This window comes from Mirounga angustirostris, unplaced genomic scaffold (assembly GCF_029215605.1).
Source record: "Mirounga angustirostris isolate CCGP_5_RB_7025 unplaced genomic scaffold, mMirAng1.0.hap1 SCAF_1, whole genome shotgun sequence".
Classification (NCBI taxonomy): Eukaryota; Metazoa; Chordata; class Mammalia; order Carnivora; family Phocidae; genus Mirounga; species Mirounga angustirostris.
This window is the reverse complement of record NW_026991709.1, coordinates 204,947,680-204,975,655: the sequence shown is the minus strand read 5'-3', so window position 1 is coordinate 204,975,655 and position 27,976 is coordinate 204,947,680. Positions and strand designations below refer to the sequence as shown.

The 27,976-nt window shown below is 53.0% G+C and overlaps 1 protein-coding gene across 1 annotated transcript in view; it reads right to left on the bottom strand.

Moving 5' to 3' along the window:
• The window catches only part of BRD4 (bromodomain containing 4), a 92,283-nt gene that overhangs the window by 12,790 nt on the left and 51,517 nt on the right, over nt 1-27,976 (bottom strand). Inside the window, 10 exon segments of the mRNA XM_064598497.1 lie at nt 4,708-4,818; nt 5,922-6,217; nt 6,579-6,778; nt 7,689-7,898; nt 14,211-14,339; nt 15,437-15,799; nt 16,487-16,776; nt 18,221-18,356; nt 19,672-19,809; nt 23,731-24,049. Coding sequence (XP_064454567.1) covers nt 4,708-4,818; nt 5,922-6,217; nt 6,579-6,778; nt 7,689-7,898; nt 14,211-14,339; nt 15,437-15,799; nt 16,487-16,776; nt 18,221-18,356; nt 19,672-19,809; nt 23,731-24,015 — 2,158 coding nt within the window. The 5' untranslated portion in view covers nt 24,016-24,049.

The following is a 27,976-nucleotide window of genomic DNA, read 5'->3' as shown; positions in this document are numbered from 1 at the left end:
CGGGCGGCGATGGACCCACCTTCCCTTTACAAGGGGCACAGTCCCTGCACACATGGATGTCTCCAAAACCACCCAGAGCCCTGTTTATGCTTCTACACAGAACAGCTGCTTCCAGTAACAAGTTCCATGTGCACCGTGAGCGTAGGCCGGCATTCCCTTTATTGAAGGTCTTTGAATTTGAGAGGCGCCCTTGCCTGCCCTACTTGTCATCATTCCTGAAGACCAGCCAGGTATGCCACACCCATCAGGCACCCCCGACTCTAAGTTTGTCCCCTCTGGACCTGCTTTTCTGCACACTGTCTACCTCACGGAGGTGATGCCAGCCCTTCCTCAGGGCCTGGGCAGAGATGAGAAAATCCTCCAGAAAGGGGCTCTAGAGTGCAGGGCCTCTAGCAAACAGCCTCATTTCTGCATTCCTACAAACCCCAAGAAACAACCACCACCACCACCACCACCACCACCACCACCACCACCACCACCACCACCAAATAAATAACCACACACACACACACACACAAAACAAAAACAAAAACAAAAACAAAAAACAAATATAAAACACCCAAATTGTAAAAAGGGGAAGCAATTATACACACTGTCAAAGAGGTGGGGGGGGGGGGGGAGATAAAATGAAAACAGGCTGAGGAGTAAAGCTGTCCTTCTTTTCCCAGGGCATCGAGTGTGCTTCCCCTTGACCGGAGAGGGGCATGGGGCCCGTTCCCACTCAACACAGCAGAGCGGATGCCTCTGTTGGAGTCACGGATGCAACCAACACCACACTCCCATGGTCTTCAAGTGTGCGCGTGGGAAAAACCCACCCACCGGCCAGCCTCTCGTTCAGGGCACATTCCACAAGGCTCACCCTCGCCCATGAAGCCTCAGAGTCCCTCCAGCTGCGACCCCTGCATGTGGGTGTATGAGGGGTCACTTGACAGTACAGGCAGACCAGCTACAGTCCCATCCTCCAGGTTTTTTCCTATCCCCACCCCACCCCCACCCTTACCAGGGGCCTCTCCCTTTTCCCAAGAGCAAGCGTCATACCCTTGGAGCAGGCAGTAGCAGGCCCCAAGATAGGACTGGAACCCAGTCCCTCAAAGACCCCAGGGGTCGGAAGCTGAGGCTGGTTGTCTGGGAAGAACGCCCCATGGCCTCTGTCTGCACTTTCCGGCTCAAATCTTTCCAAAACATCAAGCATTCCTTTTTCCCCTGGAGCTATTAAGAAACACCCACATGCTCCAATCCTGGGAAAAGGAAACAAGGAGACTAAAATAGCTGGAGTGTGCTCCCACTGCAACTAGAAGACCAGGCCCAAATCCAAGAGCATTGCCCCACACCTCCCCGAACCCGTCCCAGGCCAGGTAGCTGGGGTAGGAGGATGTGCTCCTAAGAGGGACATGAGCTGTGTGTCCACCCTGCCCAGTAACAAAGACTTGTGGATGGCATGTGGAAGGAGTCCATCATCAGCAATATGACTGGGTGGAACACTGGAAAAAAGAGTCCTAGGACATCCCTCCTGGCCCCATGAGCCAGGCAGACATATCCCAGCACGGGTGACAGGGAGGCCACAGCTCTGCCCATAGCCCACCTGGGATGGCCATGGAAAAGGAGCATCTGTATCCCCTATCCTGTCCCAGTACAGAACCCTGAAGCAGATTCAGTCATTAGCCAGAACTGAAGCTCAACAAAAGACCACAACCCAAGTAATAGCTGGGTTTGGAGGATGTGGCGGGACTGGCCAATAGCGTGCTTCTGGGCAGGCGGGCGGGCGGGCGCAGGAGGCAGACAGGACACAGGGCGGCCTGGGAACGGAGCTAGGAAAGTCCAACCCACCTCCCCATCCCCCGATTCCCATTTGTGGGGGCACCGCCTCCCTGAACTAAAGCTTGGCCCCACAGACCAGCCCTGTGCCTTGAGCAGCCCACAGCATCCTTATCTATGGAGAGTGGCCAACAGGGATCTATGCAACCCCCCACCCCCACCCCATCAAGCCCCAATTTCGTGCCTCTGTTTGGTTTCTTTTGGTGATTCATGTCTCGGGCCCTGTCAGCAGAAATGACCCTTAGTACAAGTGACAAAAATAGGCCCTTTCAGGAATTTCGGCTCCGGTCCAAATGGAAACACAAGAACAAGGAGGGCAAAACAATTAAGCCCCAAAGGACCAAAGGAAATACCTTCAGCGCCCCCCACCCTGCCCTACCCCCACTAACTGGTCACAGAAATTGGGGCTGCCTAGCTCCAGGGACCCAGCCTGAGCAGCTGCTGGAGGAGCTGCCCTGGAAGTGCATGCGGTTTCCTGTGTGGGATGGGGTGGGGGATGGCTGCATTGAGTGGTGCAGGGGTGCAAGCTCCCACTTTGGGGCTGACAGTGTCTGAGCCCCAGGGCACAAACCCACAGGGTGGAAGCGCCCAGTCGACCCACAACAGAGCTCTCCAGTGCACACAGATGAAAAAGGAAAAGCCAGAACTTAGAAGACAAATGGGAGCCTCCCAAGACAAGGCAGGGAGGATGCCTGGAAAGAGGGATGAGCCGGAAGCAGCCCAGCAAGCCACGGGGGCCGAACTGCTGGAGCCTGGGAGCCTGAAGGCCGGCGGCTCGGAGACTGTAAATCTCACCCTCCTTCCCGCCCGGACAGCTGTTCCCAGGACTCTCAGATTACTTGTTGCACAATCTTTCCATTTCTTTCAAAGGGGGAACAAAAAGGGAAAAAAATAACCTCAGCAGTCAAGAGCTGCCGGAGACGCCGTCACAGCTACCCCACAGCACACGGCAGGAGGTGGGTGCAGGGCACTCAGGAGCCCAGGAGAACTCCTTCCTCCAGCAAACACGCCCCAAAGAAGAGCTCGGGGATCAGGGACAAAGGCCACAGTTATAGACTCGCAATCAGGACCTGACAGTTGGGTGCCACGTTGGGGAAGTCTGCCCTTGGCCAAACTGCACTGTTTTAACAATCAGGTCTCCTGCCAATTCCAACCTCTGGGGTTTTCTTTTGGTCACTCAGATCCTTAGGAGAAAAGGCTGTGAAACCCCTAGTAGGAGCAGCCTGCTAGGAACCGCAGGAGGTGCAAAAGCCCAGAGCAAAAGGCAAACCCGAGAGGTGGCTGGCACCGAAAGTGAGAAGTCAGTGGCCACCAGGAATGCTAATTGGGCCCAAGAATATGGCCATTCATCCTACTGAGTGCAGTGGCCCTGGCTTGGGGCCAGCCCTTCCTGGCAGGCATAGGGTGTGGCGCCCCCTGCTGGTTGATAGATTAAAAAGCCATGGGGGGGGGCTTGCTGGTTAGGAAGAAAAGGACAAAAGATGGAGACAGGAGGGCAGCAAACTGCCAGCAGTCTCTGCATACACTGGAGCTCAATAAATACAGAATATAGCTTAATCAGTGTCATTTGAGCCCACTGGAAATGAGGCAGTCCACAGAATTTGGGAGTCCTGTAAGAAGCCCTTAGCCCATCCCAAGGCAAGCCTCCAACCCACTAGGAAAGTCTGGTACCCTTTACCATAAAAGTGGAGAGGAAGAGTGAGAAGGCCCAGAAGCCCTCCCATCCTCCACTGCCCCAGAGGCAGGCTGAGCCCACACAAGGACCTGTGTGAGCACACGCCTTGGAGTGGGATCACCGAGCTGCTGTGAGCAATCCTCACACTTCCTTGGCATGATCAGATCACATTATGTTGATGAACTGATTAAGTGGGGCTTACTGTTTATCTCCGGTAAGAATAAAATGCCAGAGAAGGGACAGATCTATAAAAGAAAACACGAGGGGTCTTTGTTGCCCAAACACGTTTCCCACTGTGCATACGCGTACCACAGGCTGCCTCCGGAGGGGCATGCCAGAAGGCCCCAGAGCTGGCTCTCTGGTGGTCTGCAGATTGTCTACTCAGCTGATGGAGCTAGACCTGCCCAAGGGCAACCGCGTGCACCCAGACACACATGGCCAGCTCCACCTCACAGTACAGGCTGGTTGCCAGGCTTCTTCTTCTCTAGCCTCTCCTCCTGGCCAGTGGGAGCACCTGCTTGCTCCCTGAGAGTAACCAGGAAAGCACACATCTGGAGGAAAAGCTCCTCTCCCTACCACCATGCAGCTCTCAGCATCTCCACCTGCCCTCACTCGCTCCCACCCTCCCCGCCACACTGAAGCTGCTGCTCAGGTGGGTCGTGGGCTCTGCCAGGGCACCAGGGGGCACACGTGCAGGCCATGAAACACGGAGAGAGAACTGTTAGAGGTTGTAGGACTCACTGGTCCAAATGCGTGCACAGTTAGGAGTAGCCAATGCAGCTGTGAGCACTCTGGGGAGAACGGCAATGCCCTGAGCCTGGGTGACAGCAGAGCTGAGAGCAGACTGCTCCACACCTGCAAAAGCATATCACCTGGAACAGCCATGCTGCATGCGACTGTGACATTGGGAAGACCGTAAGATTGGGCAGGGTCACCCTAAGGTCAATGCTACCACCTGGGCCCCAACACCCAAAGTCCTCACCAGCCCCCCCCCCCCCAAACACCCCAGGATTGTGCAGTGTCAATACCCTCAGCAACTTCTCCTCAGGGTACAGGGTCACCCACTGCCCCAGGTAGAGGGTTACCATGGCAGCCCTCTAAGATGGGAGGGCCCAGAAAGTTCTTAGGACCACCATCTCTGGTCTCTAGCAGCCTGGACACATGACTAAGCCCGACACAGGCAGGAATGCGACGAGATAGGAAGGAAGATGCCTAACCTGTTTCAGAGTCTTCGCTGTCAGAGGAGCTGGACTCGCTGGTGCTCTCCGACTCCGAGGATGAGAAGCCCTTCATCTTGGAGGAGCCAGCAATCACATCAACTTTCTCAGCTGTAAGAAAGCAACAGAGACTGAGTCACGCAGGGCCCCAACCTAGGAGGCTGCCATTGGCCAAGGGCACACCCCAACAGCCTGCAAGAAGGGCCAGCAGGGAGTCGGTGCCTTGTGAGCCAGAGGGCTGCTGCTAAGAGGCCCTGCCAGTCCCACATTTCCCAGTGGTAAGCTGCCAGTCTACTGCACGTCAGCCAAAACTTGGCTTAATACCAGAATTTCAAAACCTCTCCGACCCCACAGAATACCCCATGCTGGGTTCCTCAGAGAGTACAAGACAAGGCAGGAGGGGATTCCCTAACACGAGGAACTGCTGGGCTGGGGCTCCCTCAGCTACTTCTCGGGCAGTGGGTGAAGGGGACCTAAAGGGGACATGACAGGAGAGACAAAGCAAGACATGAAAGAGCCCCAGGAGTCTCCCAGCACCACGGCATGTAGACCGAGGACAGAACGTCACTGTATAGTGCCCCAGGGAGGGGCCTGAGAACCCCAGGAGGCAGTCCAGGCTGGGCAAGAGGCTACGCATCACACGCTGACGTGGATCCTAAGTCCTACTGGTCTCAAGACTAAAGCTGTGAGCTAAGACAAAGCATTTCTAACAGGAAAGAACTGCTTGGCAGACTGCGTGGAGGGGGCGATGTGGAACTAGAGAAGAACAGCAGGCAACGACAATGCTGACCCACCACCTCTCCTCCTGGCCCCTGCTCCCCACCCCCATGCCTGTTGCAAAGAGGCGGTGGCAGGGTGGGAGTGGCTGGCTTTGGGGAAGGCTCAGTGGCAAGAGTGAGAGCAGCGCTGCTAAGAGCAGGGCGGAGGCTGCTGAGGTGCAGGCAGGCCCCCGATGGGTACCAGCCAGGAGACTGAGAATGGCACACCCACAGCCCAGGGTCCACTGCGATGTTGCCACCGCCCAGAGGCTTCTTTGCCTAGGACACAGCTTTTATAATTGGAAAAACAGCCTGCACAGGGAGAGGGCCACGTCTGGAAGGCAAAGTGAACCACAGATGGGATGGCCTCCTCCCTCTTGGCTGGGATGGCCAGGACTGAGAACCACCCTGCCCGGTGGAGGCGGGGGGGGGGGGGCGCGCGCGCGCCAAGGGCACCTTGAGGTTTCCTTTTCTTCCGCAAACAAGAGGTTACATAGCGCTCCAGTTCTCGCAGGGTGGACGGCTTCAGAGTCTCAAAGTCGATCTCGATCTCATCAGGGTTGGAGTTCTTGAGGGAGGGCTCCCGAGACTGGATAATGTGCACCACACGGCCCAGTTTCTCGCCAGGGAGCTTGTTGATGTCCAGGCTGAGTTGCCGCTTCTCCTCATACGACATGGGCTTGCACTTGTCCTCCTCCTCTGACTCGTACGCAGGAGGGGGCTTGTTCTTCATGGGCGCTGGCTCCTTCTTGCTATGAAGGGGCGATGCAGACACTGTGAGGAACGAGTGTCCTGGGAAAGCCAGGCACCCATTCCTCCATTTGGGGCTTGGTGGATGGCTTCCACACCCCCACCCAGATGGCCTTCAAGGGAAATGGGGGAGGCTGGCAAGCCCTTATCGGGAGCACCCACTGCAGACAGACTGCAAACCATGCTCTGTCCTCACCTTCCACTCCATGCTCCGTGCTACCCCCCCCTCCCTTCCCAAACACAGTGGGCACCAAAGATCCATCCCAGAGGAAAGGGCACAGATGCAGCCTCCCTACCCATCATGGCAGGCAGGGGTTGTCCCCCCTACCCCCCCCACCCCGGGCAGACTAGGGAGGCACAGACCTCACATTGCTGTTGCTGCTATTATTTTTCTTGGTCTTTTTGGGAGGAAGTTCCTTGGCTTTGCTCTTCTTATTCTCCTCCACTTCCTCTTTCTTTTTGTGCTTTTCCTTTTTCTTTTCTTTTTTGTCTTTCTCCTTTTTCTTTGGTTTGTTCTGCTGGGGCTGGGAGAGGGCTGCAAGCTGCTCGTGCACGGCTTTGAGCTGTGGAGCAGACAGGCAAGACACACACACCCATCATCCTAGTCTCTGTGTGGAACCCCAGGTGTCAGGGGGCAGGGGAGGAGGGAAGCACAGGGAGGGGGCTTGGCCCTCAGCCTTGTGACCTGTTGCCTCACCAGATTTTCGAAGTGCCCATGCCCACCCGGGCCACAGACTCGGATCCGAGGGTGGCCAGTGTCCTTCCTTGCTAGAGGAGCTGCCCAAGCTGGCAGACACGGAGCTCCACGGCCATCCAGGAGCAGGGTCCCTAGGAGGCTGGGTACTAAGGCCCTGATGTCTGGCTTGTAGGGCCCCAGGAGAGAGAGATATCCTGGCTCAGGCTCCTCCTTCCAGATACTGGAAGATCTAGAAGCCTCACCTCTGTCCACAGAACAGCCACGTCTCCCCAACAAAACATCCACGTATGTACAATGGACTCTTGAACAACGTAGGTTTTAACTGTGCAGGTCAACTTACAGTAGTTTTTTTTTTCCCCCAATCAATACAGTACTATAAATGTGTCTTCTATTGCTTACCATTTTTTTTCACTTTATTAACAACTTACTTCATTGTTAAGAATATAGTAGTACATAATGTGTGTAACCTATAAAACATACATTAATTGACTGTTATAGGTAAGACTTCTGGTCAAGAGTAGATTATCGGTTAAGTTTCCTGGGGGAGTAGATTTTCAGCTGCACAGGAGGCCAGCACCCCGAAACCCTACACTGCTCAAGGGTCAGCTCTGTGTTTACAACGCACGTGCACCTGGCACAGGTGGACCAGCGGGAATTCTGCTCCTGCGGAACTCGGAACTGGAACTCCGCACGCCGTGGTGACCCCTGGAGAGACTGCCCGGTCCGTGCATGCTGGGATGCTGGGGGACCGGGTACGGGGCTGCAGGCACCCTCACCTGCTCCTGGAGCTCTGCCAGCCGCTGGGCTCGCTCCTCTTCAGAGTCATCGGTGGAGCTGTCACTGTCGGAGGAGCTGTCACTGCTGCTGTCGCTGGACGAGGGTGGGGCCACTACTTTGGTGGGGGGTGGCACCGCCGGGGAGGACACGGCCACCACAGGCTCCTCTGGCTCATCTGGCATCTTGGCAAAGCGCATCTCGAACACATCCTGGTGGGGGAGAAGCCGTGCCCGTGAGGGCTCCCAGGTGCCCGGGCATGTGTGGCAGGGGGCTGCCTGGGCTGTGGCTCAGCATCACCACAGCCTCCCCGGCTGCCGGGATTGACTCAAGAGAAAGCAAGCAGGAGGGTCAAAGAGGGCTGGGCTGATGGTGACCCCCCCACCCTGCCCACTAAGGCAAGGGGTGGGCCAAGGCCCCTTGCCAGCTCTTCCAACACTCCTCACAAATTCACTTTGAAAAGAAATATGTTCCTGCCATGGCCTGGCACCCACTCCCCAGGAGATACAGCCCAGGTATGTACATGTGACCCAGGTCACAGGAGGCCACTGGCCCACTGAGGATGTCTGCTTAGGGACTGAAGATAGATGGCAGGTCAAGGGAAGGACCTACGAAGAGTGCCCCAAGGCTCTTGTCAGGTCAGTGCTTACTCAGCACTTCCTGAGGGAGCCTTCTGGATGCCAGGGCCGGGCACCAAGAAAGAGCAGCGAACAGAACAGGAGCCTCTGCCCACCTCAGGTTCACACTCCTACAGGAAGTGGGTGCATTCTGCAGTTTTAGAGAGCATTCCAGGCAAAGGAAACAGCACGTGCAAAGGCCCAGCCCTGCAGTAAATGTGCCTGGCACAGAGCCCATGGCCAGTGAGGCAACTGAGCCTCTGCTACAGTGGGCACATGTCTGCATCTGCCTCCCCACTCCTCAGATCACCTCTGGGGCATGTAACTGAGCAAAGCCATGCCACTGGCTGAGGTATCTCCAGGGCATGCCCGGCAAGGTGCGAAAGGTATAGAAGAGTGGCTGTGGGGGGTGTTGAGGACGGGCTGCAGGAGGGAGTAAGTCTTGTGAAGTGCCAGTGACCCAAGCTTATATTAAGCATGGGATCCCTTGACAGGAGACTGAGACCTCCCAATTCTAAGACCCAGGAATCTGATGGAACTCCATGTGGGGTCACAGAGCTTGAGCACAACTCCACCTGTGTACCTGGGCCCACCTGTGCTGCCCCACCAGCCAGCTGGGCAGGTCCCTTCCTACCCTGAGGGCTCCAGGGTCATAAATTCCAGTGATGACTCAGGACAGAGGACAGCAGTGAAAGGAACAGAGCTAGCTTCCCAGCAGGATATTAGGACCTACTTTAAGCCTGGACAAAGTTCGTCAACATGGCATCTCACATAATTCTCGAGAAGGGGCCTTTCCCAAGTGTGAATGGATACTTCAGAGCTGCACAGCCCAGGAGAGCTGTGGGATCTAGCTGTTTGCAAACTAGGGTACACTGGACAGAGCTGGCCCTAGAAACCTCTCCTGCTATCTCTGGAAACACAGCTTTAGGTTTCCCCTCCCCAAGGCAGCTAGGAAAGGTGACCCAGGCAACAGGGTAGGTTCGTTCTCAACTGCAGTGCTGTCCCCTCCCCTCCAGACCACCCAGTTCAGCCTCGTCCAAGGCAGCTCCTCCTCCCAGCAAGGTGAGGACCTAGACTTTGCTGTCTAAATGGTTTTGTTTTGTTTTGTTTTTTTTTTAAAGATTTTATTTATTTATTTGAGAGAGAGCACATGAGAGGGGGGAGGGCCAGAGGGAGAAGCAGACTCCCTGCCGAGCAGGGAGCCCGATGCGGGACTCGATCCAGGGACTCCAGGATCATGATCTGACCCGAAGGCAGTCGCTTAACCAACTGAGCCACCCAGGCGTCCTGTCTAAATGGTTTTACTACCAGACTAAGTCCTGAAAGGGTAATGCCTTTTTAATTCACGCAGAAATAAATTCTGGAGCAGGTCTGAGGGCAATGGAGAAGATACACACAAGGGATGATCAAAGACTGTCACCGCCCAGGCTGCCAAGGAGACGAGGGCTCACACCAGAGCAGGGGCCCTACAGTGCCCTAGATATGGGCAGGCCTGGGTCCCCAACAGACCTACATGAACATCCATGAAAAGCCAGGCCTGCTGCCCAGAGGCAGAGGGCAGGTTAGAGGAGTGTGCCTGATGTGTCTGGATCCCACCAAGGGAGGAGAGTGGCAGGCACAGCCAAGTACTCAGTGTTACTGAGAGGTGAGCCTTTACCAGGTGGGAGCTTCCTCGTGCCACTTATCTGTGCACCCAGCCTCTCCTGCCAGCTGCCAGACAGCACTACCCTTGCCACAAGAACATCCCTACTCCTCCCCAACAGGCTGTGGCTATTGTGGAAATGGAGGCGGGGGGTGGGGGGTGAGGGGGGGAAGGGCAGGACTCACCCTGAGGCCTCTTTCCACTCCCAGGGTACTCTAGGGCCCTGCTATCCCAAGACCATAAACAGCGAAGAGTGCAAGATAGGAGGCCAGGTGGGCTGGCTGGGAAAGCACCACAGGGCCTGCAAGCTGGGGCTTCTGGCTTCCCGGCCACGCCCAGCTGCAAGACCTGTCCTCCTCCATTCTGCTCTGGCCCCAGTGGGGGACATCCTGGGGAATGTACTTGGGCCTGAGTGCCAGTGAGCCAGAGCCTACTGCAGAAGAACCTTCCCAAGTGGCTGAGAGAGGCTGGCACCTGCTGGGGCCTGTTGTATGGTAATAGTTGTAAAGTGTTGTAAATGTTAAGGTGGAAACAGAAAGGGGGTGGTAGAGAGCCTGTGGGAAACCTGAAAGCTAAGGATGAGCGGGAGACATGACGCCAAGAGCTACAGAGATCCAGCAAGGATGGCTCTAAGAAGAGAAAGGTGTGACTCATGAATCCAGGTGCTCATTCTGGTGGCCAGGTGGAGAATGGGTGGAAAGGGTGTGGGGCCAGGCAAGAGGATGCCCAAACCAAATGAGATGCACCTAGGTTGAAGGTCTTGTGAGGGAGGACAGTGATGGCAAGGAACAGTGAATACCAACAACCAGCATTCTCTAGGGGGACAGGGGCTCAGCCTCCCACACTAGGACTGGCAGTGTCTCCGGGGGACCCAGCTCTTCCACCTATGCCATCACCTCCACCCACATTGTGACTCTAAGCATCAATCAGCAAAGCACACTGGTTTCAGAGCATGCGTCTCCTCTTGCTAGAATGTTCACTGGGTCACCTACTTTGGGCTACATCAGATTCATGGGGGGGGGCACACCCCCCACCCCCTCTAGCTAAAGCAGCTGCTGGAGTGCCGAAAAGTCAAGCATGGCCGAGTATGGATATGGCTGTGGGGCGTGGCCATACCTGGGCATACCAGGGCCCAGAGGATGGGGGTGGTGGTGGGGAATAGAATGCAGGCAGTGGCAGGCCACTAGGTGCCAGGTGCTGGAGATGCAGCCATGAGTGGACACACAGACACACACATTTACACACACCTCAAAAGCTTCCTGCCTCTGGGATCTAATGCAGGATATCCCAATGCAATTTTCATTTTTCCTTGCTGTAAAAATAATTGCATACCACCTTGAATTTGCACTTTTTCTTGAAAAAGAACTCTGGTAATCTACATGGGTACCAAATTTCCTAAATGACTCCTCACTTCATGACAGAGTACAGGACAGTACCACCAGCAGCTCTGGGCCTACCAGATAGGCTGGCAGGCCTTAGCCCAAGCCACCCCTGGGCTGAGGAAACCCTGAGCCCAGACACTCCTGGCTGTCTTTGTGACCATGGCTGCCAGGTGGTGGGATGTGAGTTTTCTAAATGCCTGGACTTCAGAGACCAGAAGAGGAAAACACAGTGGATCCTTTTCCATATAACTTTTCAGGTAAATCCCAGTCCTTGGGCATAGTCTACTTAAGAGGAGGCAGGTCTAATACCTTCTAAAAAGGCAAACAAGGACTGGAACTTTGTTGCTCCTCCCTCATTCTGGACAATCTAGCCATCTAAACCATGCCCATCCAGGAAAGCTTAGAGAGGAAGAGGAAAAAGCTTGAAATGCCACAAGCACAGCAACTACCTTCCAGACAAGAAGCCCTCCACATCGACTCTGCACCTGAAGCAGATACCTCCACCTGCCTCGTGGCAATGCAGAAGTGACACTGTTTTCAGTAACACTGCAACCCACCCTGAGGTGGGCAAAGCAGGCTAGGGGCAGAGGCAGCCCTGTGCCAAATGGCTCACCCAGGCACTGCCCCTGCCTGAAATGGACCCTCTTTCAAGGCAAGGACCTCACCTAGTCTAGCCTGGTATCTGGAACAAAAATGTTTACAAAGAGGCTACTGTGTGGAAAATAGCTCAGTGCTCTTGCTATGGGTAAACCCCATGTTTGGGCCATGTTCATGCCACTCACAGGAGAGAAATGAAGAAAAACCAAAACCAAAATACTTAAAACAGGCACAGAAATTAGAGAGAGAATATTAGACTATATTAGAGGATTCTTTCTCTTTTCTGTTTTTTTTACAGTAAAGTAGCTCAGAATAGCAATCTTCGTGCTGACAGAGGACTTGTTCTGGTTTAGCTGTTTGCAGGAGGGCAAGTAAAGGGTATGTGTATTAATTTGGGTAAAAGTACCCCCCTTTCCCAGTCCTCACGAGAGGAGGCTGAAAACACAGATCGGAGGGCACCACTGCCACCTGGTGGCCATGTATGAGAATTGCCATAAAATTATAAAGTCTGAGCTCCTTTAAGGATGAGAAATGCAGAAGAACCACAGTGAAAGGGCAGCTTTGTGAAGAAATCAGAGAGCACCAAATTAAGAGCTTCCCCCCCCCAAAAAACCTCAGCAAAAATAAGACCAAAAAACAAACAGTAGAAACTGTAAAAACATTGGAGGCTGAGTTTGCCATTTAAATAACAACAGCCAGGTTCACATTAGTAGTAAGTTTTTTTAAATCTACCCTAAGAGCTTCAGGACACGTCCTTTGCACCAAAGGCGGCCCAAGACCCAGACCAGGGGCCAAGTGAAGAACAGGAGAGTCCACGCTTTGGCTCCAACGTGAGGAGGTAGGAGATACTTTGATAGTGGGTCTGGGACAATGTGTGGTGCTAACAGAACCAGGAGGCAGATGAGCAATAGGACAGGACTCAGGCGGCCTCTAAGCAGAACAGACCCACAGACTGCCAAAGGCAAGTCCTCACTTCAGCTCTGGAAGCACTCCACAGATGGCTAGGAAAGCCAGGTGTGAGGAACCCCCCCCCAACCCACCCCCCACCCAGCCACCAGGTGGGAGTGGGACAGGAGATGTGCAAACTGGCACTGGGCTCCAACCAGACTGCCTGTCCCTTGTGATGACAGGTGACCCAGCCCAGGGCCTGCTCTGACTGAGAGCTGAAGCAACCCAGGGTCTTGGGGAGAAAAGGCCAGAAATGTTTATATGTATAATTCTAAAAAAAATAAAAATAAAAAAAATAAAAGTACTATAGACTTTATTCTCCATATTTTTAAGTTTTTTGTGGTTTTTTTTGTTTGTTTTAAATCTCTACACCCAATGAAGGGCTTAAACTCATGACCCTAAGATCAAGAGTGGCAGGCTCCACCGACTGAGCCAGCCAGGTGCCCCAATTCTCCATCATTTTTAACCACTAATTTTTTTTTAAAGATTTTATTTATTTGACAGACACAGTGAGAGAGGGAACACAAGCAGGGGGGAGTGGGAGAGGGAGAGGGAGAAGCAGGCTTCCCGCTGAGCAGTGAGCCCAATGCGGGGCTCCATCCCAGGACCCTGGGATCACGACCTGAGCCGAAGGCAGACGCTTAATGACTGAGCCACCCAGGCGCCCCAACCCCTAATCTTTCTACCCAAAGATAACCACTATTGAAATCTGAGTACATTTTTCCTCCTTTAAATAAAGCAAAGTGAAGTTAGTTCATATATTATGTGGTCACCTGCCCCCCTCCCACCCACCCACACTTGCTTGACAGTGTGCACCGTCCAGATCAACCTGAAGGGGCCACGATCCCCAACGGAATCCATGAGGGAGATGTGGCCTCACAGAATGCCTAGAAGCAACTACCCAGAAGCTAGAAGGCAAAAGATTTCAAGGCTCTGGTGAACAAATGCCCACAGGCAAACAGTTACTTCAGCTCACAACTGTGTCAAAGTATCTGCTTTACAACAGTGTCATCCACCAACATGAGACAGGTCTGTTTTGGAGAACAGATTGGGCCATCCACAGCACATGCACTCTTCTTGACCAATGGCAACCAAATGCAGTTACTGGGCAGGGGGCTTTCAGTGGGATCCCCCAGAACAAAACCCCAAGTACCCAAGACCCAAACTTAACCACTCTGCTTTAATTATAATGAAATAATCTCAATGTAAAATGGCACGTTATCCTGACTTGAGCCCATCTTCAAAACAACACAGCATCATACCAAAGAGGCCTGGCCCACCCAGGACCCTAGCCTGCCTACCACAGATGTTGTGCTCAGAGCTTCCCCAGCACCTCACCTGGAGCTTGCGGGCCATGGCCACCACCTCATGGTCAGGAGGGTTGTACTTGTAGCAGTTGGAGAACATCAATCGGACATCAGCACCAAATTCCTGAGCATCACGGTACTCACGGGCCTCCAGTTTAGACTGAAAAGACAAGACAGGTCCTTGTTGGTTATGCCTGCCCCTGCTCCAATGGGGATGTGACAGCCAGGAGGGCTGCCTGTAGGAGCAAGTTGGCTTCTCAGTGGAACAGAGGAGAGGTCATCATCACCTTAGTTCTTCTCAAGAACTTGTCAGGTGGACAAGGAGACACTCAAAAGCAAGTCTCAGGGCCGGGAAATACCCTGCTACCATGCCAAACCCACCCACTCTGGTCACTGTGATGGGCTATGGGGCAAGAGGACACAGAATAAATAGAGGCAGAGCTTAAGCCAGACTGTAAAGAGAGGGATGGGACCAGTTCTGACCTGACATACACTTGTCTTGGTGACACAGGGCAAGACACTGGTCAAAAGGAACACCAATGGGGGCCTCTGGGTGGTGCAGTTGGTTAAGCGTCCGACTCTTGGTTTCACCATAGGTCATGGGATCAAGCCCCAAGTTGGGCTCCACGCTCAGGGCGGAGGCTACTAAAGTTTCCTTCTCCCCCTCTCCCCCCTCTCCTTCTGCCCCTCCCCACACTTGCTCACGTGCTCTCTCTAAAATGAGTAAATCTTAAAAAAAAGGGGGGGGGGGTACACAAGCACCGTCCCATGTCTGGGCAGGCTTACTCCACTCCCAAACAAAAATGTAACGCAGCTTAAGATAAACATAATCGAAAGGCCTCAAAATACTACAATGAAAATGCCAGCACTGTGTGCCTCCTACTGAGATGTGACATCAAGGCCCTCTGCATGACAGAGCCTAGCAAAGTCACCAACCCTCAACCTGTCCTGGAGCATCTACTGTGCAAGAAGTCTGTGGCTAGTGGGGCCCAAGACCACAGAGGGCTCGTCCCTAGATGAGGGGGCAGCAGTGCTATCTGAGAAGAAAATGCCCAAGCACGTGGTCTTGGAGGTTGTCCCCATGATTCCCAGCAGGGGGCGCTGGGCTTCTTTGAGCTGGTGAGAAAAGAAGCTACTAGGGCACAGTTCACCAGAGCCCAAGGCCTGGGCCCTCCTCTTGGACTAGCCTAGGAGGTTCTGACCTTCTTTGTCCCAGGAAGCCCCAGCCCCAGCTCTGGGGAGGGGGCATCTGCTCACCTTGATGGTGCTCATGTCCATGGGGTGCTTGATGATGTCACAGTAGTCGTGCAGACCCAGCGCCTCCACATCCACGGGCTTGTAGAACGGCCAGGCATAAGCTGCGTGCTTCTTGGCAAACATCTCCTTGAGAATACCACTGCAGCACTTCAGCTGCTCCGAGACCTTGCTGCTCTTATCCGGCACAGGGTGCTGCTGTGAGTCGGGCACATCCTTTTTGGGGGGCTTCACAGGCCGGCTACTCTCCCGCCGGGGGCCCAGCTTGGTGGTCTTAGGCTCCGGGGGTAGTGATGGCGGTTCATGAATGGGGTCGATGGTGGTGGGGGTGGTGGTATCCGCTTTCCTCTTAACTCCCTTCTTTGTCTGCCGAGAGCACACGTGCAACAAGCGCGGTCAGAGGTGGCGGCTGGCACAGCTGGCCCCCAGGTCACTCCTGAAGCTAGGTCCTTTCTAGGGTTCCAACATTCTCGGGGATGGGGCTCAAACGTAACTCCACGTGTGAAGACTGAGGCAAGGAAAGACCCTGTCCCACCATCTGCTCTGCAGCTGGGACAGGACCCCCGCCCGTGGCAGGAGGAAGCACACACCCGAGTGCAGAAATCTGCTCAATGGAGCTCAAAGAAACCTCCGGAAGCAGCTTCCTACTTAATGTCAGGGAAGTCGCTCAGAGGCAAGCCTCATCACACCGGCCCCCCACGGGAGGCATGTTTTAGAAACTATTTAGGCAGCATCTGCAAATACGCACAGTCTACATGAGAAATACGGGAGAGATCAGCAAGCCCCTGGAAGGTGGGTCTCAACTATGGAATCTGTGGGCCAGCAGGACAGCAGGTTCTAGGCCGTGACGTAAACACTGCACAATCCCCCTGGAAAACACCCACAAGTGCCTCAAGAGCCAGGCCAGGCTCTGCATGAAGCACTGGCAGGGACAAGTGACTGTCTCCTGCCAGCCTCATTGCTACGGAGCAGAAGATGAGAGGGGGTGCTAGCTGAGGTGGTAGGAGCCCGCCAGCGGCTGGGTCGGGCCACACACACGCACAGGATGCTCACCTTCACAGGCTGTGGGGTGGCCGCGATGATGGGCGGGTGGCTCTGCACAGGCTGGGGGTTTGGCGCGGGTGGGGGTGGTGGCTGCGGGGGCACCGGTGGGGGTGTCTGCAGTGGCTGGGGAGGCACCACTGTCATGACGGGGGTCTGGACGATGAGGTCTGGGGTGACCGCGGGGAAGGGGTGAGGTGTGGCCTGCACGGGCGGAGGGTTCTGCTGGGGGGTCTGGGTCTGCGGAGGAGTCGATGCCTGCGTTGTGTTTGGTACCGTAGAGACGCCAGGTTTTGCCGTCCCTATCAATCATAAAAGGGACAGGTGGTTAGAGGCCGAGCCCGACACATGCTGGCTGACCTTACAGGCACGCTGTCACATGTGGTGAGCACACATCTGCGTGGGCATGGCACACACTGTCACAGTAACTATTCGCCTTAGAGACAGAACAACCCGAACACCCCAGACCTTGGCCAAAGTGGTGCACCTGCCCTCGGGTTCTCGGAGAGCAGCGGCATGCTGCATTCTACGCTTCCTGAGGCGTCCTGGCTTCAAGTCCCAAATCGGGCACAAAGATGCCTTCATGGGAATGGAGGCCTGGGCCAAAGGAACAGGAAACACACGCTGAGAGTTAGCACCAGGACGGTAGCTGGAGAGCGGAAAAATGTTCCTTGGCACTTCTGGACAGAGCTGTCCTCATTCCCAGAAGCTCTGCCTTCTGAGTAAGCAATTCTGGCAGGGGGCCGGCATCGGCAGCCCTGGCCAAGCTTTCTGGAAATTGGCAAGCTTCCACCTCCCTGAGCCACAGGAGGAGGCTGGACAGCTGCTGCCCTTTGTGACCAGCTCAGACTGCCTCCTTGCAGCTGTGCGGGTGAGCCCAAACACACAACACCCCGCGTCTGTCCCATGTGCAGACCAAACTCCTGGTCCCAGGCTACTTCTGGTCCCAGGACTCCTGGATGTTAAGGATACAGGACACCTCTTGGCAGGGTCCACGGCTAAGGGGTGACTGTCAGGACTACCTCTCCTTGGCTACACCTCAACACTGCCTGGGATCCAGCCAACCCCCTTTGCTCCTGTGAAGCCACCACTTCTGAGCAGGGCGGGAAGCTAGGTGAAAGCCCTCTCTGTAGAGAAGCAAACAACTCACAGCATGGGCCACCTCAGCACAGAGCTGAGGATGGCAAGATGCAGAAGGCAGCTGTTAGAGCTTTTCCTAGACAGAAACATTTCACTGTTTCCCCTCCCTCCCCACCAGCTGGCCTTTGGAATCCTGTGTCAGCCTAAGAGACAGGGGCAAGGAGTGGAGGGCTTCACTTCGACTTCAGCAGCATCATAAAGCAGGCCTGGCTCTGACATAAGCATCTTAAGATAATTCAAATAACCAACCTTGAGGTTCCAGGATAGGGATTATTAGTTAAAATTGCCCTTGGCCGGGTTAATTTCTTTTCTCTAAATGGGGTGAAGAATTCAAATAACTTAAAAACGCTTCGAAAAACTTACACTTTCTTTTTAACCAAAGTCCATTAAAAAAGGCAGGGCCCAATTATTTCTACTTTGTGGGAGGTCACCCAGTCATGTGTCCCTCTGGGGCACATCCACCACTAACTAAGCCTGCCTGCCCCCTGACCCCTGGTCCTCCACTGAACCAGGAGAAGGGGAACAAAGACTGGGGAGAAGGAAAGCCAATGTCCTTGCTGTTTCAGTGTGAGGCCAACATGCCTGGGCACACTGGAGGTAACCTACCTGCTTCTTTCCTCCCACGTCCTCTTCCTTTTGCCTGGACTATCATGATCTCGGTTTCTTCAGTGGGCAGTTCATTGATTTTCTGCAAGAAGAGCTTCTCCAGAGCTTCTGCCATTAAGACTATGTCATCTCCAGGCTGGAAAAGGAGACACAGGGGTGAGGGTCAGAAAGCCCTCACCACCTCTCCAGACGGAGCAAGCACTCCCCACCCTGTGCCACCCACTCCCTGCTCCAAAGCATCAAGTATCATAGTCAGGGTCCTTCCTGATCTGAACCCTAAAGGGCCACAACAGTTATACCACCAGATATCACCAAGGCTCGTGTGCCTGAACCAGCACCCGTCGCCTGCACCTCCCTCTCGTCTTTTAAGCTCTGGCCTGAGAAGCCATCCTAATGCCTTAAGTATCTAACAAGCCCTGCCAATCACTGACAGAAGCCTTCCTTTGACACAATTCAACTTCACTACAAATACTTGAATTACACAGGATTTCTTGCCACAGATACCGTAGCAGGGCTCTGATAATGCTCCCCAGTGTACCCTCAAGGCAGCTCTTCGGGGCTCGGGGCAATGCCTATCTTGAACTGCATTATGGGTCCCCACTCTGTTGCCTCATCTACGACATGCTGTTCCCACTCAGCTCTAACCCGAGAACCTCATCTGTGCACATGTCACTTAAACCTAGCGGTGGGAGCTAAGACTTTTTAAAAAAACACAGTAAACTTCAAGAAACTCACCTACCCATCTCTTCTGGGCAATTTTACCCACTACACCAGCAGAGGCCAAAAGCTGAGTTCTGTATAGGGTCTCCCTCCAGAGCCGTTCTATATGAAAGGGTTGGTTTTAATCACATCTGTGGTCTGAACTGTAAACAAATGATCTGGCTTCATGGCACAGCCGAGCCGAAAGGTTTGGCTAATGGGGTTAAGAAGTGACCTTCAGGTCTACATGTAACTTCAGGGGACATTCAATTCTGTGGCCACAAGTTGTCAATGGTCATGTCCACAGTTCCAGATGCAGTGGGCCCCATCACACCCTCTCTTACATTGAGGTTTCTGTTTGAGCAAACCTTTGCACAACTACATTTTAGTAGGCTCCTTCCTGACCATTTACATCACCCAAATGGACTTTTTAATGAGTCGTCACTGTCCTCCTCACACCTTCTCTAGACATGCTCAAGAACCAAAGTCCCAAGGGCACCGGAAGCACATGCTTCAAGCTAACAAGGACGGCTTGGAAGTCAAACAAGGCCAGCACCCTCCTCCCCGAAAAAGAAACACCCAGTCACAGGCAAAACCACGGGTCCCATTATTTCTGCCTCCAAATGGTCTCCTCCCATTAGACTAATCCCACCTGCTCCCAAGCACCCCTGCCCAAGACTCGATATGCCAGCCTCCTTCTCCACCCCTCCCCTCCCTACAGGGCAGGTGGACATCTGCCACCACCATCTCACCTTGTTGTAGATGTAACAATTTGTAAACATAGTGTTGAAGTCCTGGATACATTCCTGAGCATTCCAATAATAGTTGTTTTCCAAGCGCTTCTTTATTGTTCCCATATCCATAGGTGTTTTAATGATTTTATAGTAATCCTAGAGAGCAAAGAGAGCAAAAGGCCAGTGTCACCTCCCCGGCCATGCAGCACTCATGGTGGGCCTGTGGATCTTACTCCAGGAGCACAGATGAGAGCCACAGCACAGACTGAAGCTCTTCCATGGTCTCAGCAAGCAATCTTAAGGGGGAACCCCAAGATAAAGTGAATCAGGGAATAATTCTTAAATGTGGGGTGGCAATCTGGAGGGAAAATGTGCAAGTCTGTCAACTGCTGGTCTGGGAACAGGTTGTATTTACGGAGATCTATGTTTTCTATTTTTTGTTGGTGGTGGTGGTAGTGGTGGTGGTGATGTTAAAATCCTTTAATTTTTAATAAATAATGGGGAAAACATATAGCCTTCTTAAAAGCACTTATCTAATAAAATAACCCATGACAAGTTCTACTTTTCCTCTACCATTTGAAATGTTACCGGCCCATAAAATGCAAAATCCTATGGAGCCAGCATTAAAGCCTACCTGGAACAACTGGACTCCTTGCTTCTGGGCACACTGAAGAACCAAGTTCATCGCACTTCCATTTCTTTTACTAGCACACAGTCTTTCTAAGGATCCATTAGTAGTACCTGGATATAGTTGAACAACTAACCAGGTTTATGAGGAATCTGGACAACCTGTACAATTCTCAGTTTAAAATAAAAAATCCAAAGACCCCACTTCTCAAAGCTTCAGATCTTACTCCACAAGTGCCAAACAGAAGGAGCCAAACGGCAGGTGTAGATGTCCTAAAGCCCTTCAAATCAGACTCTACTACTGTCAGCTTTTCTGTAAATCTAAACCTATCCTAAAACTTCCATGGTCATAATGGAAAGCTTGCGTGCGCACAAACATAAAAATAAATGTTTATTTTTAAGAACAACCATGGGAGGTGTCTTGGGGCAGAACAGGCAACACACCAGGTTTCTGGTTAGAAGGATCAAACAGAGCCAAGGCAGGGGGACCTGTGTCATCTAGCCCACTCCAAGGTCCACAATCTCAGACACTCCCATAATTGGGCATCAGTGGGGTATCAGAACCAAGTCCAAGTAGGAACCGATGGCAGAAAGACAGGCCTATCCTTTAGCAAGTGCCAAGGTCCTGCCTGGAAATGGTGGACAGTACTGAAAAGGTGAGCACAGGGTGTGAGGTTTTAGGTTGCTCTGACACCCTCGAGAAAGGAACAACAACAAGCTTACACATAACAAGTGGCAGAGATCATGTCTCTGACCGGCCAAGGGCTGCACATGCATGCCTGGATACCCTGGCCAGGAGGCCACGAGGACAGACTGCAACAGACTTTCTATGCTATACTATGCTATGGCTCTGACCGCCTTTCCCGAGAGAACCACCAAGGCCAAATATATGGGCCCCAGTGGAAACATATTTTATTCTATGGCCGACAATGGCATCAAGTGCTTGAATTGCCCGTGTCCTGTCAAGTGGCTCAAGGGCAAACAGGACAGTGGTCGAGGGCAAAGCATGCTGACAAGGGGGCAGTGGGCTTAGGGGCATAACAATCCAACTATACACATTTACTGAACAAAAAGAGGCTGGCATTCTAGTGAAAAGTCCAGCAGGGATCAGAGGCCAAAACGCAGGTCAAGATTCCTGGAAGGTGTCAGAAAAGAGAAAAAGAAGGATCCCTTCTTTTGGTGGTTGTATTAACCTTTCCCCAAGGAGGGGGAGGGGTCCCCGGAAAACCGGGCTTTAAGAATGACATGGCTCCCAGCCGACTGGCCCTGCCCTGCTTCTCTGGGCCAACCCCTTGCTCTCCCACCTCCCTAAAGATACCAGATCAGTGGCACCTTCCAATGGCCTCTTCCTCCTTAGTCAGAGCTGCTGAGGGCGACGTCCAACAGTTAGAAAGACCGGGATTCACCCTGTGATCCCTGGGGAGCCTGGCCTCCACTCCACAGTGAATGACCTCCAACTCCCCAACCACTGGGCCTTACAGACCACCCATCCTATGTCTGTCCCACTGGCTGGGATGCTGCCTCCTTGGGGTCTCAGGTCCCCCAGTGCCCCCCTTTTCCTCGGTCTTCACCCTCTCAGCCCTCTGTGTCTTCCTATGACAAACCAACCCCTCCTCCACTCTGGCCCTGCCGCGCTTTCCCTTCAAAGCCAAATTTCTTGAAATGATGGCTTCGCATCCTCACCTTCTCATTCACACCGTCGGGTTTCTACTTCTGCGTCACATCTTCCTAAGGTCACCAATGCCCTCCTAAAGGCCAACAGGAGGGTCAGGTCGGAATCCTCATCTCTGACCTCCCTGTAGCCTCTGATATGGGAACGGGGGGGGGGGGGGGTGCTGCTCTCTGTTGGTGCTTCCCCTGACTCTTCTGTAGGCCTCCCACCGCCCTCTGGTGCTGTCAAAGCCTCAGCTCCCCTGGATTCCGCCCCCCTCCAGCTCCTTCTGTCCTCATTCTTTGCATCTGCTGTGGGAAGGTCACCCTCACCTGTGGACCCTGCGTGGCTTGGCCCATCCCAGCCCACTAGCCCAGCCCAAGGTTATGCTGTAGCAACCTCTCCCAAGAACCTCCCCCCACAGTGACAGGTTGTCTGCCTCTACTCCTTCTTGTGGTCAACAGCAAGAGTAGCCTCTGAAGCCCAGATCTGGTAAGGACGCTCTTTTACCTCCAACCCCTTTCTTGACCAATTCACGATCTAGACCTGCAGTGTCTCCTGACTTGCTCTTCCCAAATGCATATGACACCTATTCAGCAGACAGAGATAACTGGACAGCTGCCATAGACACAGCGGCTTTCCAGACAGGAGGGTCACACTACTATATCCATCTTTCTCGAAACTGGATGCCTGGCAGAAGCTGAGGTTCCTACACTGGTGCAGTTCTAACACTCACAGACCCCTGCCTGGGTCTATGGCAATAATCACCTAATGCCTCATCTGGGAATGTGTGGGACTTAGTAATAAACAGGAGGGGTTACTTTTTTTTTTTTAAGATTTGTTTATTTATTTGAGAGCGAGCGAGAGCGCGTGTTTGCACAAGCAGGGGGAGCAGCAGGCAGAGGGAGAAGCAGGCTCCCCACTGAGCAGGGAGCCTGATGTGGGGCTCAATCCCAGGACCCTGGGATCATGACCTGAGCCAAGGGCAGCCGCTTAACTGACTGAGCCACCCAGGCCCCCCAGCAGGGGTTAACTTAAAGACAATCAGTCCTTGATGTTTTGAAGAAAAGAAAAAAAAGCATTATCCTGTTTCTTCCCTGAGATACAAACTGGTTTCCAGAACCATCTGCTAGGGATGTGGGCAACAGGAAAACTCTCTAGGGGAAGAGAAGAGCAGGGGTACAAAAGAACAAGAGCAAGTGCACTGTGGCTCTGACACAGGTCACTGAGGGCACCGCTGCACCCACACCTCCTCTCTCCAACCAGGCCCCCTGCATGTGCTTGCTCCCTGGAGTATTCCACTACCTTTTCCCGCCCTGTGCTCTGGGTGATGATGATGATGCCGGTACCAGAGAAGATATTGCAGCAAACCAGTCCCCTCTCCACAGTGTGACCAACCACGTCCACTTATCCTGGGCTGGCCCACCATGTCTGAGAAGTAGGAGGCCTGGACCACTGATTGCTCCCACTTCAGCTCCCCTATGGAACCAGAAGGAAAGCTGCAAACACTCCTTCACCCCTATTTCAACCTCTCTACACAGTATCTCCTGGATCCTAACATCTAAGAGCCAGTTACTGTGTTGAGTCAGCATGTTCTCTTCCCCTTTCCTATTTCCAACCATCAGGACAAGTAAAACCACTCACTCAAGGGCCTCATGCGTATTGGGATTTCAGAGATGGGCCCCAAATGTATCTCCCCCTGCCACCTTCCGGCCCCGACCTTGAGCCCACCCTCATCAGTACCAACATGGAAAGAGACCTGGAGGACTGCAGCCCTGGGCCCTGCCCAAGTTACTCACAGGGAGGTTTAGCTTGACGGCATCCACAGGCTGCTGGAAAGGCCACGCAAACTGGTGTTTCCATAGTGTCTTGAGCACCACTTTGAGCAGATATTGCAGTTGGTTCGTCTGCCTCTTGGGCTTGTTGGGGTTGGAGGTCTCTGGGGGCGGGGGGTTGGTGCTGGCTGCGTTGGCTTGCTGGGGTTGGGCCTGGGCCTGCGTTGTAGACATTTGGGTAGTTTCTAGTCCATCCCCCATTACTGGCAGATTTCTCAATCTCGTCCCAGGGCCGCTCTCCGCAGACATGCTACTGATCCCATCACATTCTTCACTGGGCACTCTACGTGGGAAGAGAAAAGCCATCATCAGAAACCAGGCAGCAGATGGGTACCACTCAGAGAAACACGTGGCTGTGGGCTCCAAGGGCCGAGCTCCGCTGGTGCAAAGTGGTCAGGCTGACCAGAGAGCCACCCCATGCACTGACTAAAAGGGCCCTAGTGTCTGCTCTCCTCAAAGATGTATCCTACAACAGGGAAGAGGGATCAAGCACCAACGGCGAGGGGCATGAAGGACACAGGGCTCAGAGAAGAGCTGACCAGGAGCAGGCAAGGGCTGTGGACATGACTGAATCCACGCAGAAAGGGGCAGAATAGGCAACAAACCAGATTTTCATGACATCTGAGAGTTTTTAAGGGACACTGCCTGTGTGGGAGAGAGGAGGATTTGCAAGCCCCCAAATATGTACTTTACATTAAAATTCTTTGCACCTGTGGCTCATGAAACATCGAGCCAAGTCAGTAATTGTGTTTGGTGATTGGGGACAGGAAGGGAGAGCGGCCCACGTAGTCCACTGCTGAGTGCTCAGGGTAAAGCCTCACATTCACTGAGAACACTTCCTGTGGTAACTGAAAATAATGTATGTTTGCTGATTCAAGAAATTCTGCAGAGTAATTGCTAATAACCTAAAAATGAATCCATACTCAACCTACCACCTTATTAACCTTTTCAAAGTTTTCAAATCTTATTAAGAGATAAAAAGGGCACCTCTTGTGACCTGCACAGGGGGTGCGAGACCCCCAGCTCAATGCCTGTATAAGCACCCCCTCCTGCGCACTCCCCTCACCTGAATGACCCCTGCTTTGGGCCATGCCAACAACACAAATCCTGCCACGAGCATCCTTGCAATAGCAACTCTGTGCACCTGGTCCAGTTATTCTAACAAAACCACAGATCCCGGGGACATGTTGTTACTGCCAAACTGCCCTCCAGAAACACACTAACCCACCCCTTACTTGCAATGCCGAGAGTTCCCACACACTATTAATGAGAAGAAACATCTGTTCAAACGTGTACTATTTGGCATTCTTTCTGTGTACCATGTTTCTGACACCTTTCTACTGGCAAGAAAAAGGAAGGATCACCTTTAAACCCAGTCCCCACAATAAGAAAGACTTTGTAATCTAGGAGCTGCCCGCATCTAATGAGCATCTCCAGTAATAAACCTAGGAGTTCAGTGGGGGTAAAAAAAACCTCTCTCACTGAGGAAGTCAGGCAAGGGCTGAGGAAAAAAGGACAGATTTTACAACCACACTCTGGTAGGCGGAGGGGATGAAAAAGGACAGGACAAGTTATCTGGCTCTGTCACAGCTTTCTGGAACACACCACATGCTAGGCACTCTGGCTGCTAAAGAATTCCTTTATAATTCAATCCAAGTGTAATTTTAAACCAAAGTCCCCACAAAGTCTTTTGTAAATGCAGTTCTGGCAAGTTACCAAATTTGAAAAGCACCAGGGGGAAAGCTTGCTGTATAAATGCAACTCAGTGCTGAGTCCGTCCAAGGGGGCTGTGGAGAGCTGCAACTCCTGGCTTGAGGCTGACCACCCCCACACATATGTCCTAGTTGCAGCGTGAGCCCAAGAACTGACGAAACTGACCTGGTCAAGGAGACAGCATTCCTTCCAGGGTACTCTGGCTGACTGCAGGCCTAGCTGTCAACTGGCTAGTGACCACGTGGAGAGGACACTGCTACAAGGAGAAAGCTGCTGCAGAGAGGAGACACAGGTGGGAACAACCCAAAGCCATCACAGAGTCTTACAGACTGTTCCATATTTGCTTTAAAAGGGGAAGACTGTTCTTTATCCTTTTTCACCGACCAAGTAAGAGATCTATGAGTGCCTTCTGCCTTTTCACAGATGGGATGACAATCACTCAAAACCCAAAACTGAATAATTCACTAATCATTTAGCACACAGGAGGGACGACACTGTGGAGAGAAACACTAGTGCTCCTATCCAAGGCACAGGAGGGCGGGTATGTTACAGCAGTGCAACTTAGAGGAGTCTAGATGTGGCCTTTAGCATCCAATGCTAAACTTAAGTATTTAATGAGGCCCAACTGTGTCCAAGACACCAGGTGAGTATTTATAGTCTGTGCCCTCTCAGGGTCCTCCTGAGACTCGAGAAGGGGAGGGAAGCTCCTATGGCAACCTCTAAGATGGGTGTGCTCAACTGGGAGAACACCAGCCCAGGAAGAACACTTAGAGGAAGGGAGAGTAGGGGGGCTTTGCAGGTGTGAAGCCATTTCTGGTACCTCTCACATGGTGCTGAAGATGGGGAAGGAGCACCAAGAGCTGAAACCAGTCATTTGGCATCAGAGCCTAAGGGGGGACTGGAGGTGGGGAACTGGGCAGCAGCCTGCAGAGCACCTCACAAGACAAGAGCAGTGCTCCAGGAGTTCAGGACCACAGAGGGGCATTTCCCCAAATCAACTTCATTTGAAGATGGGAACAGTGAGAATATCGTGCACTACAACAGTTTCCAAAGGCAGATGTAACTGGAGAGGCCTGCTCCAGGCTTTGGTGACATAAGAGACTTCCCCTCTCCCCTCAGGGGTACTTCTGGTACAAGTTTGGCCAGAACTAATGGCCATGTGGTCCTGGAAGGAAGTGCCTGGGGCATCAATCAAGGCAGGACAGCAGGGATGGAGGCACTACCGGTGGGAGGGAGGCACATGAGGGTTGCAAGGAGCAGCCCAGCTGGGAGCTAAGAAAGGACAGGGTGGGCCCCAGAGGCAAATGCACACCAATGGGAGCAGGAAGGAGGCCACATACAGATCCAGGGAGGGGAAGCACCCAAAGGGTGGGATAAGGTGTAGAACCATCAGAAAGAGCTTGCTCAGAGGAGAGAACAGAGGGAAGAGAGACCAAGGGGCCAGGCTGAATCACACATCATTGAGTAGGACATGGGGAGAAGAGGAAGCATCCCAGAAGCTGCATTCAGCCATGCATGGAAGCCTTCAAAAAGTGTGCCTTCACTGCTGAGGTGAGCAGCAAGACAGACAGACAGGGTTTCTCTAAGCTCTGAGCTTTAATCAATAAAGAGTGGGACCTCCATCTCAGAGAAGGTCTACAGCCACCTGAGAGCGACATGCCAGGGCTCAGGTGGGGCTGTGGGAGGGTTCACAGGGCAGCTTTAGGTGGATGGCATTTAATCACCTGCTGTGTGTTCCCCTGTTCTCATTTCACTCATTCCAGCGTTGACAAGGAAAGTCCCTGTCTGGTGCCAGCGTAAAAGGCTGTACACAGAGATGCACAGTATGATCATCCACGCAGAATTTAACAACGCTGTTCTGTTCTCATGATACTTAATTTTACTGATACCCATGTGTGGCTTTTTAGTTTCCTTTCAAAATAAAGGCACTATAAACAAAGCAGTAAACTGATTAAAAAAAAAAAAAAAAAAAAACACAACCCGAACACCTCTGGAGGGGAGCCAGCCAAGACGGCCTACAGGCTCCAGGTGGAGAAGCCAGTGGGTCAGGAGAGTCTGCAGGAAACGGGGGGGGGGGGGGAGGCTGTGCACAGGACTGTAGAGACTTTGGAGCACTCCCTCAAAAACCCTCCATAGCTAAGTGGATGGGAGTAATTATTTATTGGGCAACTACAAAAACTGGAGTGGGGCCAATGAGGGAGGAGAGGGAGACAGAGGGAAGAATGACATGGACAGTGTGCCGGCTGGCCAGGATCCTTTGGCACGGTGGCCATGCACCAGGCACAGAGAGATACAGGACATGCCGAGTGCTTGGATTACAAGTACCAACAGGGAGGCAGAATCACATAGAAGGAAATACGTCAGTGGGGTTTTTAAGGAGTCCTGGAGTCAGCTAGGAGAGGGTCTCCACGCAGCAGGGCCAAAATGTCCAAAGGAATAAAAGGGAACAAGTGTAAATGTGGCCCCATCATGAAGGGAGGCCAGATGCACTGAAGTG